The following is a 16,909-nucleotide window of genomic DNA, read 5'->3' as shown; positions in this document are numbered from 1 at the left end:
ATTTAAGGAGTAGGAGGCGCGCGTGTTGTGATAAGCGCGCGCGGTTGGTTTTTAAAAAAAAATTGATTATTTAAAAATGATAGAAGCGCGCGTGCTTTTAAATAAGTCCTTGAGAGAATTAAAGCTTATCATCATCGAGTTAAACTATCTGGGAATCGATTTCTTGGAGAAATCTAATTTTACTGTAACATTAACTTAAACTTTATAACGTTTTTTTTTTTATTTTATTTAAAACTCGCTGACCTTCGTAACACTCGCATTTAACATTTAACCAGACGTTGAAAAAATTGAATATTTAATTGATATGATAATTAGTAGATTTAAATAGAAAGTTAATAAATAAATTTAATGCCAGTGAAGTTGTGATTAATTATGAGTTAATTAACTTGTCGTGTTGAGGATTTAAAATAAAATATATATTTATGAATTTTATTTAATCAATAGGACTAGAAATATAAATATTATTCAATATCAGTATAAATATTTTTAGTAACTCAAATTTTATAATTGTAGACATTTAGTTATTATTCGAATAAATTATATTTATTTACTAGCTAAATAATTATAAATTTTTGTTAGTTTATGAAGATGCACGGACGAAAAATATGAAATACAAATATGGTGGTATAGTTATTTCGACGACAAGGTGATTTATAATTTCAAAAATTCATAAAAAGAATTCACTTGATTAATTTTTCTACTCTAGATGATGACATCATCATCTTTTCTGTTTAGGGGATCGCCTCTTAGTAGCGCTATTATCAAGCTGTAATTAAAAATAATTTTAGTGTTATTAATGACAATAAATTATTAATTACAGAGGGAGGATAAAGTTTAATGTGAAGGTAACTTACCAGTAAAGATAGATGAAAAAGAATATAAGATTATATCCAAGGTAAATCATACAGTCTCGATTATGTTTTTTTAGTTGACCTCTGTTGTGTATTTCAGTAGGATCAAAGACACCAAGGTTACCTCGGGGTATTGTAAAATATTCATAACACAGCCACATGGTCATTGGAAGATTTACTAGTGCAAGTAACCACTGTCCGTGTATCAACATCAAAAAATCCAAAAAACTATGAGCAAATATCTTTGGTATTATCCACTGGAAATAAAAATAAATTATTATTATTTATAACTTATTGTTTTAATTAAAAGTCGGCTGTGTTTCTAATTCATGAGTTTGACCAGACTTCAGACAAATTCATGTATTAATTAATATAAACGATTTTGTTTAAATAATTACAAATAAAAGTCTACTTTTTATAAATCGAAATTTATTAACTTGAAGTAGGAAAGTGGAGGCAAAATGGAAAATTTTTTTTTAAAAGTAATATTCTATAACAATGAATATTTTAAAATTTTTCAAGCCAATTTTACCCTACCGCCCTTTCTTATGCATACGTTTTATCATAATGTCAATAAATATATGAATTATCAATACCGCGCGCTTAATTTAAATAATTAATAATAAATCAATACCTTATTTAATCTCGAACAACATTGTCGTGCATTCAAATAATCACACTCAAGATCAGACAATGCAATTACCTATAACTCGTTAAGAAAAAACAATTTTAAATATTCAAAATTGCGCGCGCTTTTATAAAATTCAAAATAAATAAAAAAAAACTCTAAAAGTCACTAGAGTTTTTTAATTCACTAACCTAAAAGAACTCATACTCGAAACAATTAAAAAAAAGTACTTAATTACCAATAATAATTAATTAATAATGAATATTAAATTAACAATCAAAAAAGGATACAAAATACACCAGCAAAAAAAGTACAGCTCCAGTATCCAGAAGCGCGACTGCAAACAGAAGTGACTCAGGTAAAAAAGTCATTTTAATTTCGATTAATTTTCAACTTTCAAATATTAATCATATATTTAATATATATCTATATTATTTCCTACAAATAACTAAATTTATTATTTTAAAATTTCTTTTCTTTTAATCACATCACTTTATATTTACACCCTTATTTTATTAACGTCAGTTAACATCAGAATATGCCGACGATTGTACCGACTGTTTAATTGAGACAAATCATTGCCAACATTTAAAATATTATTGTTTCTAGGTTTGTTGTGATCGAATGATGATTTATGATACATTTCATATAGCAAGTTATCAATTTGGATGAATTATAATTGATGACAGTCACTGTCATGTCAAAAATATTTATTTTCATTAAACAAATTTATTTAATTTACTAATATACCAGACATAATTAATATCAATATGTTTCGTGATTCAGCTAAAATAATTGTTGATGATAATGATGCACCGTCAGCGTCATATATTAGTAATGTACGCATGGAAGATTTGATAGAAAAATTAAAAATATTAAATTATGACAATGAATTTGTTCAAGAATTAAAAATGAAACCAATTAATAGGTAATTTATTATTTATTTTAATTATTATATTTATAAATACATTTATATTGGTTTAAATAGGCATTATTTTGTGATACCAACAAATCCTGGCGAGCAGTTTTATTTATTTTCATCGTTAGCTGCCTGGTTGGTAAGAAAAGCTGGTAAAAATTTTGAACAACCCCAAGAATCAGACGACCCTAATGCTACGATAGCATTGATCTTGGATCATGTCAAAGAAGTAGCTGCCGTTGAGTTTCCGCCGAATAAATTAAAGCAGGGTGTTGGTGAACATGCTATTTATGTGCTGGACAATTTAGCGGATCAGGCGATAAAAGTATCGAAATTCAAATGGAAAAAGTATGTGATACTTTTAAATTGTGAATTAAATATTTAGTTTTTTAAAAATGTAAATATAATAATATATATTTGATTATTTTTAGAGCTGAAATTCCAGCGGATGAGCCGGATCAGGAGCCAGAAATAGAAGACGATGAGGCTGAATTGATTTTAGAAAAAGTTGAGGAAGAAATGATGGCTGACTATGATGACGAGGATGATGACATACTACACATTGATGACATTACTAAGCTGTATGGCAAGACAATGGTAATTTTTGTAAAAATATATTTGTCTATTTGAAGTACTGGATATTTTTTTAAATTTAGGAAGACGTGCAGAAGCCGGACAATATATTGGAATCTCAAACAGATGCTGAAGAGTGGAAGCTTGAGCTGGAACGTGTTCTTCCTCAGCTAAAAGTCACTATAAAAACTGGTAGTTTATTTTGAAAATAAGCAATAAAATCTCGGGTAAAAATATTTGGCCGAAATCACTTCGAAGTCGTTAAATTTTATTGAAAGAAGCCGACAATTAAATCGATCTATTTTCTGCCATAGTATTTTTTTTTTTTTTAATAAAATTTCGGGACCTAAAAAAATTTTATGCAACTCAAAGTAGAGCTTAGAAAATTTTAATTTAGTTTAAATTTCGGCATGGAAAATTTTATTTTAGATTCCAGAGATTGGAGATCGCATCTAGAACAAATGAAACAGCTAAAAGCAAATATATCAACTGGTTTGAATGGTACAAAGAATCAATTAGATAAATTACACACGGACATCGGTAACACGTTGGACAAAATAAAAATGCGGGAAATGTATCTGAATAAACAATTGGAGCCTACTCTAAATGAATTCAGAATTCTTCAAGTAATTTTTATAAATTTACTCTGCAGAAAACTGAAAAATTCTTTGTCATTAACAAAAAAATTTTTCAGGACGAGTTATTAAAAATAAAAGAACATTATCGTGATGTAAGCGGTGGAGTAACGGAGCGCACACGTACATTAAATAAATTGACCGATGAACTGGAGCAAGTGAAGAAAGAAATGGACGAACGTGGCTCCAGTATGACTGACGGAAGTAAGAATTTAAAATATTTTCTAAAAGTCTTTTATAATCATAGATTAATTTTTAAAAATTATCACCAGCGCCTCTTATAAACATTAAAAAAACCATCACCAAATTGAAATCCGAGATAGCGGAAATGAACGTCAGGGTCGGGGTGCTCGAGTACACGCTGATGTGCACGAAAATCCGTGACAGGGCTCAGATGCAAGAGGACATGAACAATACCACCAATACATTGATAATCAAATAAACATTTTAAATTATTATTTTTTAAAAAAATATGTCCGTCCATTAACTGGTACTCAGGTAAAGCCAGCCTACAAACTAGTCTTATATATAATTACTACCAAATACTTCCTACAATTATTTTATTTAAAGATATTTATTTTAATCATCACTTTAATAAATTATTCTTGCACGTTATTCAAAAAAATCTATTTAATTTTTTTTTATTTAAAAAAAAATTCTCAACTATATTTTTATTCAACTCAATGATGCTCTCTGTTTATTCATGTATTCCCTAATGACGCGACATCATTAGTAAAGAATATTCCTTTTATCCGAACTCGTTCAAAAAAGATTTACTTGAATTCTGTACTTTAAATTGTAACTAAAAATTCATTTTTTTGCAATTAACTACAATACTTTGACCTAAAAAAAAATAAAAATATTTACGCGTATTAATTAATTTTATTTTAGTTTAAATGATATATATTTTAAAATCTCTTTTCATTAAATTAATTTGTTATCAGTTGACCTTAAAAATTAAATTCTTCAAGTAGAGTTTCGATGATCGGGTTCAAAGATATATTTTATTGTTTAATTAACACTAGAAAGTAATACAATCGATACAAACATCGAGTATGTAACTTAAGAAAGGATGAGTAAGAGTATGATATAAAAATTTATTATTTAAAAAATGTGATCCATGAACTGTTAGCTCCCCACCAGATTTTTTACTTTAAACTCGCATGAACTGACAGTGCATAGTTACCACGTGAGGCTAAGTATTTAACCGTCAGTCTCGTTCGTTCGCTTAAACCGCGACGGCCTCATACAATACATATATATAAATATATGTATATATTATTCTGCTATCGGGTTTATTACAGTACCGGTTTTCCTTGTAAAGTTACATATCAGTAAATAAATTAACAATCGTCGTACAAAAGTGCATTGAACGTCAGTTGTATAGTTAATTAAATAATTATCAATGATACTAATTAACAAGTACAAGAAAACAATATTTAAAAACAGTATTTAATCAAGCAAAAATACTAGTAAGTACTTTTTAAATTTTTAAATTTACGGTAAAACTTACGAGTGATTGCAGCAAACAGACAAATTAAAAATTATAAATAAACAGAGTAAATAATTAAAAAAAAATGCACTTATTAATTTCGAAATTTTTTGAATGCGCATTTTTTCAAAATTTTATTTTATTAATTACTTACTTTATTAATTAATAATTTTAAATTTTTCTGATGTCTGCTACTCTAACACTCATGTAAAACTTATTAGTTTTTAATTATTTTATAAGATTACATTTAATTATTATGAGTGATAGATTTTATAATGATTGGAAAGTATAAAAATCATTAGCCGTGAATTTCTTCGACACTTTCACTTTTTAAAATGAATAAAATATAACTCTCACTATTCAAAATCTTATAACTTAATTTTAATTACTATTGTATAATTATTTATATCAATGTAATAATTATTTCATTTATATCTTAAACTAAATTTTATAAAGTAGAAATGAGAATTTTATTTTATCATTTAATGAACTAGTCGACCTTTGACATAAAAATGTCTGGGTCATTTAATTTACGTATTAAATATATAATTTCCAATAATTATTACGTAGATTTAAATGGAAACTATTACCAATGGTAAGAGCTCATAAAAGTATAATAAAATAAATTGTTTACAAAATAAATAAAAACATAAATTATGCATAATTAAATGAGTGTCTCAATATCAAAACAACTCATTATCATAAACCACCCACGGGATTTCAAAAACTGAGTCATTGAAAAAATGAGTAATGACTCGATCAATAGAAAAAAAAAATAATGAATTTTAATTAAATGTTATCTTTATAAAATATAATAATCAAAAAGGTTCATGATCATGATACATGTAATTATGAACTTTGTACGCGCGATTGCTGACTGATATTTAAATCAATGTCCTTTATTATTATCACCAACTTCTATATTGATTAAATCACGCAAATCATTACGCAGCATCATCTAGTCCATCAGTCATATCTTTACCTACGATTCGAATCAACGTTTTCAATAAAATAATAAATAGATATTGATCGGGACCGAAATAATGAGTCAGATAACGGAATTAATTTAAAATTAAATAATGTGAGCTAAAATAATTAGGATATGTAATTATCGGTGTTTATAGTTCAATATAATTCATGGAATTTTATCTTTTTGATATTTATTATAAGTATATTATATAAATAAAATTATGCGACAAGAATGATACAACGGGGAATGGATAATGAATACCAAGATGACGTGGATTTTGTACCGATGCAGTGAGATATTTATTGTCATTTTTTTACAGTAGAGCTTTTTTATTTTATTTTAAATTTATTTATTCCCGCCATCATTGCATCGTACTAACAATTCAAGATGAAAGTCAATGAATCAATTTAATTTGACTTCTAAATCAAACTATTTAAAATATTCATCAATTCTAATTGGAACAGAAGAAATTCATTTTAAAATTGAAGTTTATAAAAAAAAAATTATCACGTAGTTTTTAATAAATTTCGTTTTTAAGAGGAATGTGCGAATCGTGTTAGAATTTTCTCGATTCGATTCGAAATTTGAAAAGTTACGAATAATTTGAAAATTTTCAAATTCGATTTGAATCGAAAAAATTTTAATCAGCTTTCAAGTATTCTATTTTTTATTTAACAGATAAAATTTTTCATAGATTCGTCTCTGAGTTCTACGTACCTCTGACAAAAATTTGAATTTTTTCAAAAAATAATACAATTCTAACTCATTCAAAAAAAATTTTGGGATAATTCAAAAATTTACAATTAATTTAAAAATTTTCAAATAATTTGAAAACTTACGAATAATCCGAAAAATTTGAATTCGAACTATTTGCAGACCTTTAGTTTTTAAACTATTTTAGTGATTATTTTTATTGCTGATAAGAGGTAAAATAAATAAAATTAGGTAGATTCTAATTTTCAGTTTTAAATTACAAACATATATACACACATATATATTTAGATATACATAATTGTATACGATGATGTTATCATAAAAAAAAGTTATCTAAAATTTAATCGGAAAAAAGTATAAAATGTAATCATTGGAATAAAAATCAAGTCGTATGATTTAAAATTTAGTCTTATTGGGAATCTTTCTTAAATATAATATATATCACCTTTATCATAAATTAAAATACATAAATATTCATTGAAATTAGTCATTTTGCATCATATATTTACTTTTTACGTCCACAGAAGAAATAAAATTGAGTAGATATTAATTTCTAACATTTACTTCACTCAGTTATTAAAAAAAGGAAAAATTTAATATATAGCGAGTACAGAGGAAAAGTAATTGAAGTCAGTGAAAAATTACTTACATTATCAAGTGAAATGAGTGATGAAGATCGTAATGACGAAAGTAGTTTTAAAAATCAAGAGACTGTTGACACAAAGTTAGAAAATTCAGATGATAATAAAATAACTAAAAGTGGATTGCAAAGTCGGTAAGACTTAATAATTATTATTAATAATAATTATAATAGTTATATAATAATTTTAGAATTATAAATAATATAAGCCCGCCATTCTTAAATTTTTATAAAATAAAAACAATTTTTTAAATTGAAATACTTTTGACCCTTTTGACTTTTGTGTAACAATGAAAACAAAAATTAATCGTAATCATGATACATTTTTGTTCAAAACATATTATTATATATAATATATATCATTATACTTATATAAGTAAAATAAAAATAACAATAACGAGTACTTATTTATATTTATATATTTATTTAAAATAATAACGAATGGAGTAACAATAGGAATTCAAATTTAAATTAACTGACCAATGACAATCTAAAGTTTTCATATACATGTATTGTATATGTGTATATATATATGTATATAAATATATATGACGTACGAGAAGAGAAAAGTCAAGGTCATGTGATTAAATCAGGAAATTTTTTTTATAATCATTACAGGCTGAAATATTTTTGATAATTAGGTCACTGATTCGTACTAGATTTTTCATAGATTATATATTTAAAATATATAAATATGTATATAATTTATTTAATCTTATGAAATCTCTCAAAAATAATGAAATTTCGAAGAAGAAATTTTAATTATTTATAACTTCAAGGAATGACAATAAAAATTCAAGTGTAATTACATGCGATGTTTGTATACACATATATATAGAGATATATATGTGTGTTTACATCTACGTGTGCGTAAAAAGTATCAGTTGGAGTTTTATCTCAAAAATGGAGACACTCAGATGACTGTTATGTTAATAAAAAAAGTGTTTCCTAATATTTTTTATGATTATTTAAATTCGTAGTTATGATAAATATTTTATTTAATTACATATATAATTATTGTACATAATTTATTGTAAATATGTCAATTGAATCAGTTTCAATGAGGTTAGAAGATGAAACGACACCTTTATTGTAAGAAATTTTAATTTTAATTTAATTATTTTTTAAATCAATTAGGATTAATTAAAAATATCTCTCGTAATTAAGAAGAAATTTAAAAAAAAATTCGACAGTGATAGCAACAGACTCAAGTTTTTTATTTTTAAATAAACAAAATAAAATATTTGCGCGCTCATTTTTAAATCCACAAGTTAATTATTAATTTTATTAAAGAAAAATTTATTTATTTTTGTTGCAGACAGCAGCCAAAAAAAATGGGGATTTCTAATCTTAAATTGTCGATCATCTTCGGGGTTGCTTGTGTTGCTATTTGTTCTGGGATAACTGCTGCCCTCCTATGGAATTCCATTTTTTATAAAATACTTTTTAAAGTCAGTATTCATACTAATTATTTTAATAAAATCCCAAGTAGCACTGAGACAACTTTAAGATGTCTTTTAAAACCATAACACGATTTTATTTTGTCTCAAAGCCAGTGTTTTTCATATCAATAAGACCTAGATGTTGATATCACGACTAAATATCACAGTCATAGTTTTAAGAATCGTAGGAAATTTGTCTTCTTTTTTCCATCTTAAAAAAGTCATTTTGATGCATTATCGATATCTCGAACAGCCTTAAAATTGTTATCTTATAGTATCTTAAAACAGTTTGCTACTTGGGATAATACAATAAAATTATTACAAGTTTTCTCAATAAAAATCATTCGATGTTCCCACAGGAGCTTGTCCTATCTCCAACATCACAAAGCTACACCATGTGGGAAAAAACACCTATTCCGATGTACTTAGAAATTTATCTATTTAATTGGACGAACCCTAAAGACTTTTCATTACAATCTAAATACAAACCTCATTTCAATGAAATGGGTCCTTATGTCTTCAGGTAATTTTTTATAAACGTCCATTTAACTATAAATATATCGCATGATTTATTTATTTTACTAATTTAATTTGCAGTGAAGTAGACTATAAAGTAAACCAAGTGTGGAATGAAAATGACACGATAACATTTCAACAAAAACGTGTATGGCATTTTATAGCATCCAAATCAAAAGGAACGTTAAGTGATAAAGTGACAAATATTAATCCAGTAGCAGCCGTAAGTTTCATGTGTTTTTTTTTAATTAGTTAATCAATGAATAATTTAAATTAAACACTAATTTCAGTCAATAGGATACAAATTAAGATTCAAAGGATTATTTGCACTACTTGTAGTTAATAGTGTCCTGAAAATTCTTAACGAAACACAGACAATTACTAAGACAGTACGTGAATTATTGTTTGATGGCTATCATGATGAATTGCTCGAGTTAGTTAACAAATTAAATGTAACTAAAGATTTACCACTTTCTAAATTCGGTTGGTTTTACAACGTGAGTTAATTAAATAAATTTATTATTAGGTATTTCAATTGCAGGGATAAATAGTATAAATTAAAATTTTAAATTACAGCGGAACAATTCAGAAACTTATGATGGAACCTTCAACATGCTGACGGGATCATCAGGTTTGTGGAACACGGGAATACTTCAGGAGTGGAATTACAGCAATAAATCAAAGACATTTAAGCACGAATGTGGCTCAATAAATGGCACACTAGGTGACATATGGCCGACGAACGCTGAGAATAAGTCGGTTAATATTTTCGCGCCAGATGTTTGCACTCTACTGAACCTGGACTACAGCGAGCAGCAAGAACACGAAGGTTTGGTTGGTAAAAAATATGTTTCTACTGCAAGGATGCTTGATAATGGTACCAATGTGCCATCACGTGCTTGCTACTGTCAAGATGTCGAGTGTCAGCCCAGTGGTGCGCTCAATGTGTCATCATGCAAATTTGGCGCTCCCGCTTTTATCAGCTTGCCGCACTTTTATCTCGCGGACCCGAGTTATCTCAACGCCGTCGACGGATTAAAACCCTCGAAAGATAAACATGAATTTTCTATGCTCATTGAACCAGTACGTTATTATTGATTAATTATTTTAATCAAAAAATATCTAATTGCAAAACTGATATAATTTTTTATTCAGAATTTCGGAATTCCACTCCAAGTTAAAGCTCGCCTGCAACTGAATTTATTAATTCAACCGATAAAACATTTGTCGTAAGTCAAATTAAGATTATAAATTGACCAATTGATTGCTAATTTATTTTTATTTTAATTACAGAATATATACAAACATACCGCGTATTTATATGCCTGTGCTGTGGTTCAAACAGGAGGCGAATTTGACTGAATCATATGGAAAACAAATTAAATTTATTGCTACTCTGCCATTGTTGGGACACGTGACCTTTTATGGAATAGCTTGCATTGGATTATTACTAACATTCATCGGAACGGGACTTTTGATAAAAAGGTTCAGAAATTCCGACGACAATCAAAGGCTCATTCCCAAAACGGAAGTCAATACTCCGTCAAGTAACGGGTGATTTTAAATAATAAAATAATAGTTTTTATCATAAAAGCGAAAAATCGCATTTTTAGCTAAGGAGCTGTACTTAAATTACGTAAACATCTAGGATAGGGGCAAATTTAATTAAATTTTTTTTTTTAATTATGAAGTTTTATGTTTACTTTTAAAAATTAAAAACTCTCTTCCCCATACTCTAACGAATAGTAAAAAAACTCTGACTCCCCTTGGCGTTAAATTTTTTACGTAATTTGAGTACAGCCGTAAGAGTTAAGAAAAAAAAAATTTCAGTATAAATCGTGGGTTTAAATAATTTTAAAAATATTGAAAAGTATTCAGCTGTTAAAATACTTTGATGTTAAAAAAAATAGTGTAGATATAATTTATAATGTTAATTGAAGTTAGTTAAGCTTGTATTGGTGATACTAAGTGCCTCTAAATTAATAACAATCGGACTTGTTAGCAGATTTAAAAATATTAAAATTATATCATTCATTAAAGATTTAAATATTTAAATAAAATAGCAAAGGCAGTGATACTTTACCATATTTAAAGTCTATTTAAAGGATAGCTCAATTAATTATATTTATAAAATAAATTTTAAAAAATAAACAATATCAATTGTTGACATAAATTACGGGCAAAATATTTTTACAGCATTAGGAATTAATTTTATTTTCATCGGTCTCAGTTCAAACTCTTCGTTATCTATTGAAAAATAATTTTCTTTTTTATTCTGGAAAGAAAAAGCAGAATATTTTTTTATTTAGTAATTAACTTTTAATAATTAAAACAAATTTTTTAAATTAATAAGTATACTTACAGAGTCTTCTGATGAGTCGGGAAGAAATTCAATTTCTTTAGCCTCGAATGTATTTTTTATTACTTTATTTTCACCTTTAATTCGTCTCCATCCTTCAGTGACAAATTCAAAGTAATTTATGTATTCAGGACCTTCCAAAAATCATTTTTATTAATTAATTAATTAATATTATTTTTATAATTTGTATTTGTACATATGTTTATAATTAATAATAAATATTTACTAATAACTTACCGACTTGTAATTTAACTGCCGGCGGACCTGACTGCGAATTATTTAAATTATTTGTCACCAAACTTAGCTCAGTTGTCGCAACATGAGTTTCTTTAAACTTATCACAGTCGTCATTTTTGACTTTGCTGTAATCGACTTGATTACTTTGAGCAAAAGTTATTTTCTTAGGAATAAATACATGCCACCATCTAACATCCGATTGTCCGGATGACTGATATTGTTGGTAACATTTTGAGCAACCGGGGCATGGATCCGTGTATCTTATTGTTGCGTTACAATTCCAATTAAGATCATTTTTAAATCCATTAAATACATACGTCACGTATCTGCAACAGAATTTGTAATTTAATTTACTGATCAAAATTTTAAATGTTTATAAGAGAATTTTTAAAAATTATGATTTAACGTGACCCCTCGAAAGTCTAATAATGGTCTGAATCTGGCTGAAAATCAGATAACTTTTTTTTTTTTCAGTTATAATTTATTGTGAGAGTAAAAAAATGAGATTTAAATTGAATTTTGACCCTCGGTCTAAAGTTACTCGAGTTCCCAATAAGTAAATTATTTAAAAAAAAAAAAAAAAAAAAAAAAAAAAACTGAAATACCTTCTTAAGCTTCCCCAGTACCAGTATTTATTTCTTCTAGAATCAGCGTCTCTCCACGCGCCTAATTCGATAGAACTTAGTGCATAAATAGGTTTTATTAAATTATCCTCGTCTTGCTGTCAATTCAAAACAAAAAAAAAAAAGTTAGATCATTAGCAAGCAGTTTATAAAAAAAACAAATACCTCAAGTGGTTCAACTTTAACGACATCAATAGACTTAGTGTTACCGCGAACCGCGGCCATGGACGCATCAATCATTTGGCGTATGTGAGGAAGCTCATCATATTTGCTACCAAAAATTGAATCAGCTATTCTGTTTGCTTCACCAAGTGGCAAAATACCAATAGGAATTTGCTGTGCGCAAAATGTACTGCCGTTACACTTTCTCATCAACCCGGTAACGACATCCAACAAAGTGCCATCACCTCCAGCAACTAAAATACCATCCGTACTAGTGTTCAAGTTTTCAATGAGCTGCCTCGCTTGACTCTCCTTCTCCGTTTGGAGAATCGTGACAGCTATTCCCGCTAAATGAAATAGCGGTTCGCAGTATTTTTCAAACAACTTCTTAGCTTTTCTACACAGCAATTAAATTCAATTAATTACCTACTAACTATTGTGTTTAATTAATTAACAAACCTTTTCCTGGCAACCGGGTTCAAAATAATTGTAATGTGCCGGGGTGCTCGAGTTGGTGGGATAATTTCGTCACCATATTTGACAGCTTCTTTGCAGTAAGCTGTCATCAACAGATTCGCCCTAAAAATAAATAAACAATTAAATAAATAAATAAGTGGAGTAGTGAAGTTAGGCAGCTAAAAAATATCCTAATTTTTAAAAAGCTTACTGATAACTTCGATTGGCGTAAGAAACTCCATATGCAAGTGCAGCTGCACCAACTACAGATTTCTTCCAATTATTCTTAATTGTATTAAAAAATTTAATTACACGTGACATTATTGTATTGCATTCATGTCACTCCGAACATTACACTTTGATCTAGAGTATTTAATTTTTGTAGGTTATGGAGCCTTCAGGTGTCTTTGCTTATTAAAAATAACTTTTACCAATAGTAAGTAAAATACTTTTCTTTTAATTTTTCAAAAATTTTACCTGTGCGAATTTAGCGTCTCATCGAAGAAATTGCGAAATCAAAATGACCTGGATTGATAGGTCGACGTTAGGTCCGTATAGGTCCACCAAAATTATTGTTAGGTCACCTATAGTTTTTTTATAAATAATTTTTGAAATTTTGCAAAAAAAAAATTTCATTTTAGCATCTCATTCAGAAAGAAACCAATGAATTTGATCATTTTTGCATTCCTTATCATGAGGTCCGTATGGGTCTTTAGTTTTTTATGCTAAAATGAATTTTTTTTTTGCAAAATTTCAAAAATTATTTATAAAAAAACTATAGGGGACATACCGATAATTTTGGTGGACCTATACGGACTTAACGTAGATCTATTAATTCAGGTCATTTTGATTTCGCAATTCCTTCAATGAGACGCTAAATTCGCACAGGTCACGACGCCACTGCAATACGGTGTTTCAGTTTAAACGTACCCTGATAACACGAGTTGATCGAGAAAAAGTTGGTCATTCATTAGTTTCCGACCAACTTGACGACAAGTTATCGACAACTTCAGCTTTTGCAACTTTTGGTTACAAGTTATCGCCAACTTTCTCAGAAAGTTGGCGGCAGTATGGAGCCGCAACTGGAATGCAAGTTTCTGAGGAAATTGAAAGTAAACTTACCGTCAACTTATGATCACCAACTTTTGCAAGCAACTTTTGCCACCAACTTTCTCAGAAAATGTCCATCAACTATTGGAGGTACCAACTGTTGGCGATCAACTTGGTTCCCAGTTGCGGCTGCAAGTTTCTCGTCAGTTTCTCGCCAACTTGGCTATCAGCATATAAAAATTTTAAAATTCAAAGTTTTTTATCCAACAGTCGATAATACTTCAAGTAAACACAATAATTTACGGTAATGTACAACTGTATATATAGTATATGATATTTCTGATGATCACGGTCATCTAAACGTTGAAATAAAAATATAATTGTTAATAATAATGAAGTAATTGTTAAAAATAATTATTTAAATATCTCTGTGAGTGTTTAAATATTGTTATGTTGAGTTAAAATAATTTAATTTATAATAATGAAAGAAATAGTTCATCAAGCTAACCTGTCATCGTCAACAAATCATCACTATGCGTCGAAAAACAACAATAGTTCGTCAACAACCACCACGAGTACGAGCAATAACACCACGAGTATAACCAATGGCAATAACCAGCGTAGATACGCAGTACTAAGTACTGATTGGATATCCGCGATCGGCGAAGAGCTGGGCCTTCATCCTCTTCCTGACTCGTTGTCAAAGAAACTCGCTGAGGATGCTTCCTACCGCTTACGAGAAATTTTGCACGTGAGCATAAATATTTAAAATTTTTAAATTATTTCCCGCGACTGGTTTATTTATTTAATTTAATTTACAGAAATGTGTTACGAGGCTGAGCCACAGCTGCAGGAAGAAACTCCTGTCCTCTGATATCAACTCCGTTATCACAACTCTCTGTGATGCTGACCCAGTGTACGGATCGCCAGATCCCATGCCATCTTATCACACAGAAGCGCAAGTGTTTGTGCCACATGAAGAAATTGTTGATGTTGCCAGCGTTGCTTTGGAGCCGGTTAACTTGTCGCAAACCAGCGAACCTCTCTGTGATGAAGATGAACTTATGGAGGATAAAAATACCGAGTTTCGTCATGCTTACGCTAAACGCGCCTTGAAAATTTTATTTAATGGATCGAAGAAAACATTTCAGGTACAGAAGTTTTGAATATCAACATTCTGACGTTAAAATTTATCGTAATTCATTTTGCTTTCTAATTAACTGACATTACTCCGGTCCAACAGCTCACTTGTTACCATCAATTTAATCAGGATCAATAAAAAAAAAATTTATCACACTTTTGAGACAAAAATCTATAAAAAATTATTTTTAAAGATACTGGGGACCAGGTTGATTACTTAATTAATTATTTATTTTATTTAATTTACAGGTTTTACTGAATGACTGTACGAATAATAATCATTTTGACGGAGAAGGGATATTAAATATTCTAGTTTCGATCGCTAGATCAACAGTAATTTCAAATAACGCTCAATACACACGTGTTACAACACGTGCGTGTCAACTCATTATTGCAATTACATCAAACACTGGAACTGGGTACCCGTACCACATAAATTCGGTACTTATTTTTATAAAATACATCAATTAATTAAATAATTAATTACTAATTATCATTATCAATTAAAATTTCAGGTGGAAAAGTTGACAGAATTATTACTAGAACTGTTACTGGGCCAAAGTTTCATAGATTCGAACGTAGAAACATTATTCAAGACTTGTGCATTGAAGCTGATGCTCAGGTGGCCAGCGACTGCAGATAAATTTCTACCAATGCTAGAAAATGTTCTGTCGCAAGACGACAAACCTGGAAGTACAATTAATAAAAAAAAAATAACTGCTTTGGAACTGCTGGTGGGGATCCAGCCGTTGGTATTTTTTCAGCCGTCAGATCCTCTGTTGTCGTTGGACAATCTTCTGAACGAGGCACCTTCGGGTTCGAAGCTGTGGCACCAAGTCGCAGTGAGTATTTTATTTAAATAAAGTCATTGATCAACAAATATTCAAACTGTTTTAATTGATAGCTTTCAGTTAACGCTCTAGTAAGATCAAATAATAAATTACCAGACCTTAAAGTGTTAACTGAACATTATGGAGACTCATTGTTGCCTTACTTGAGACCAATAGACAATGAAGAAAGTAAAGAAATTTTACCACGGTTACTTCCTATCATTGTAAGAAGTAAAATACGATACGCTAAAGTACGTCCTAGTTCGAAATCACCTGATGATAGACTTAATACGTTTCCTGACTCTGTTCTACGTGGACCTCGACGGGAAATCAGGTATTATTTTTGTGTCTATTGCAATAAACTTTTGTCTAAAAAAAATTTTTTAATTTTTTTAGGTTCGCATTCGCTGGCGGCAGACCAGTAGCTCCAAATAACTTACGACGCGTAAGTTTACGCGCGAATTATCAAATATTACGTGGCGATAATCGTGCAATGACTGCTAGCGTTGCCTGTCGTCGTCTGTTGATCCTCCGGGATAAACAGAATAAAATAAAAACTACTTACAATCTAGCTGCTATTCAAATTTAAATTAATTTAACAATTAATATTATTTAATCAAAATAATTTGATACCTGATTCAATTGTATATATAACTTAAATGTAAATTAAAC

At 28.8% G+C, this 16,909-nt stretch overlaps 5 protein-coding genes across 13 annotated transcripts; 3 read left to right on the top strand and 2 right to left on the bottom strand.

The window, feature by feature from the left end:
• Positions 1–459: 459 nt before the first annotated feature.
• On the bottom strand, positions 460–2,039 carry LOC103579028 (protein cornichon homolog 4). Its single transcript, XM_008560313.2, has 4 exons — positions 1,770–2,039; positions 1,486–1,554; positions 855–1,108; positions 460–766 (listed from the first exon to the last, which is right to left on the bottom strand). The coding sequence occupies exons 1-4, from the start codon at positions 1,848–1,850 to the stop codon at positions 703–705; spliced, it is 468 nt and encodes a 155-aa protein (XP_008558535.1). The 5' UTR covers positions 1,851–2,039; the 3' UTR covers positions 460–702.
• LOC103579027 (intraflagellar transport protein 57 homolog) lies at positions 1,749–4,275 on the top strand. The gene is made up of 8 exons (XM_014442802.2): positions 1,749–1,837; positions 2,089–2,407; positions 2,468–2,746; positions 2,830–2,995; positions 3,055–3,163; positions 3,401–3,597; positions 3,666–3,810; positions 3,879–4,275. Exons 2-8 carry the CDS (start codon positions 2,250–2,252, stop codon positions 4,046–4,048), a joined length of 1,224 nt encoding a protein of 407 aa, XP_014298288.1. The 5' UTR covers positions 1,749–1,837; positions 2,089–2,249; the 3' UTR covers positions 4,049–4,275.
• A 534-nt stretch (positions 4,276–4,809) lies between these two features.
• LOC103579029 (protein croquemort) lies at positions 4,810–10,947 on the top strand. Of its 3 annotated transcripts, XM_014442799.2 has the most exons (9): positions 6,251–6,358; positions 7,387–7,557; positions 8,741–8,873; positions 9,224–9,387; positions 9,462–9,603; positions 9,671–9,877; positions 9,957–10,463; positions 10,536–10,609; positions 10,674–10,947. In XM_014442799.2, the coding sequence occupies exons 1-9, from the start codon at positions 6,300–6,302 to the stop codon at positions 10,936–10,938; spliced, it is 1,722 nt and encodes a 573-aa protein (XP_014298285.1). In that variant the 5' UTR covers positions 6,251–6,299; the 3' UTR covers positions 10,939–10,947. The 3 variants fall into 3 exon arrangements, with proteins under 3 accessions (XP_014298286.1, XP_014298285.1, XP_008558538.1); XM_014442800.2 differs by lacking the exons at positions 6,251–6,358; positions 7,387–7,557 and adding an exon at positions 4,810–5,078; XM_008560316.3 differs by lacking the exons at positions 6,251–6,358; positions 7,387–7,557 and adding an exon at positions 8,216–8,514.
• Positions 10,948–11,553: 606 nt separating this feature from the next.
• Positions 11,554–14,304, bottom strand: LOC103579030 (acylglycerol kinase, mitochondrial). Of its 7 annotated transcripts, none has more exons than XM_053737362.1 (8): positions 14,148–14,304; positions 13,429–13,641; positions 13,221–13,340; positions 12,765–13,158; positions 12,582–12,697; positions 11,977–12,302; positions 11,743–11,873; positions 11,554–11,655 (listed from the first exon to the last, which is right to left on the bottom strand). In XM_053737362.1, exons 2-8 carry the CDS (start codon positions 13,536–13,538, stop codon positions 11,554–11,556), a joined length of 1,299 nt encoding a protein of 432 aa, XP_053593337.1. In that variant the 5' UTR covers positions 13,539–13,641; positions 14,148–14,304. The 7 variants fall into 7 exon arrangements, with proteins under 7 accessions (XP_053593337.1, XP_053593338.1, XP_008558542.1 ...); XM_053737363.1 differs by having other exon boundaries at positions 13,429–13,627; XM_008560320.3 differs by lacking the exon at positions 14,148–14,304 and adding an exon at positions 13,649–14,095 and having other exon boundaries at positions 13,429–13,580.
• Positions 14,305–14,558: 254 nt separating this feature from the next.
• On the top strand, positions 14,559–16,889 carry LOC103579031 (uncharacterized). Its single transcript, XM_008560323.2, has 6 exons — positions 14,559–15,018; positions 15,089–15,418; positions 15,657–15,848; positions 15,923–16,249; positions 16,312–16,571; positions 16,634–16,889. Exons 1-6 carry the CDS (start codon positions 14,749–14,751, stop codon positions 16,824–16,826), a joined length of 1,572 nt encoding a protein of 523 aa, XP_008558545.1. The 5' UTR covers positions 14,559–14,748; the 3' UTR covers positions 16,827–16,889.
• The last annotated feature ends 20 nt before the right edge of the window (positions 16,890–16,909 follow it).

The sequence above is a fragment of the Microplitis demolitor genome, chromosome 3 (genome assembly GCF_026212275.2).
Source record: "Microplitis demolitor isolate Queensland-Clemson2020A chromosome 3, iyMicDemo2.1a, whole genome shotgun sequence".
In the NCBI taxonomy this organism is placed as follows: domain Eukaryota; kingdom Metazoa; phylum Arthropoda; class Insecta; order Hymenoptera; family Braconidae; genus Microplitis; species Microplitis demolitor.
The sequence above is the reverse complement of the archived record's forward strand: the minus strand, read 5'-3'. Positions and strand labels throughout refer to the sequence as shown.

Bases quoted from the DNA above. Each gene is read 5' to 3' on its own strand.
- LOC103579028 (XM_008560313.2), bottom strand. From the start codon at position 1,850: ATGACTTTTTTACCTGAGTCACTTCTGTTTGCAGTCGCGCTTCTGGAT. The intron at 1,555-1,769 runs GTATCCTTTTTT...AACGAGTTATAG, and splicing joins TTTTTTTGCTGGTGTATTTT to GTAATTGCATTGTCTGATCT. The intron at 767-854 runs GTAAGTTACCTT...TTTTAATTACAG, and splicing joins TTTTTCATCTATCTTTACTG to CTTGATAATAGCGCTACTAA.
- LOC103579027 (XM_014442802.2), top strand. From the start codon at position 2,250: ATGTTTCGTGATTCAGCTAAAATAATTGTTGATGATAATGATGCACCG. The intron at 2,747-2,829 runs GTATGTGATACT...GATTATTTTTAG, and splicing joins TCGAAATTCAAATGGAAAAA to AGCTGAAATTCCAGCGGATG. The intron at 3,164-3,400 runs GTAGTTTATTTT...ATTTTATTTTAG, and splicing joins AAAAGTCACTATAAAAACTG to ATTCCAGAGATTGGAGATCG.
- LOC103579029 (XM_014442799.2), top strand. From the start codon at position 6,300: ATGATACAACGGGGAATGGATAATGAATACCAAGATGACGTGGATTTT. The intron at 10,464-10,535 runs GTACGTTATTAT...TTTTTTATTCAG, and splicing joins TTTCTATGCTCATTGAACCA to AATTTCGGAATTCCACTCCA. The intron at 10,610-10,673 runs GTAAGTCAAATT...TTTTAATTACAG, and splicing joins CAACCGATAAAACATTTGTC to AATATATACAAACATACCGC.
- LOC103579030 (XM_053737362.1), bottom strand. From the start codon at position 13,538: ATGTCACGTGTAATTAAATTTTTTAATACAATTAAGAATAATTGGAAG. The intron at 13,341-13,428 runs GTAAGCTTTTTA...ATTTATTTTTAG, and splicing joins TACGCCAATCGAAGTTATCA to GGCGAATCTGTTGATGACAG. The intron at 11,874-11,976 runs GTAAGTTATTAG...GATTTTTGGAAG, and splicing joins GGCAGTTAAATTACAAGTCG to GTCCTGAATACATAAATTAC.
- LOC103579031 (XM_008560323.2), top strand. From the start codon at position 14,749: ATGAAAGAAATAGTTCATCAAGCTAACCTGTCATCGTCAACAAATCAT. The intron at 15,019-15,088 runs GTGAGCATAAAT...TTTAATTTACAG, and splicing joins GCTTACGAGAAATTTTGCAC to AAATGTGTTACGAGGCTGAG. The intron at 15,849-15,922 runs GTACTTATTTTT...TTAAAATTTCAG, and splicing joins ACCCGTACCACATAAATTCG to GTGGAAAAGTTGACAGAATT.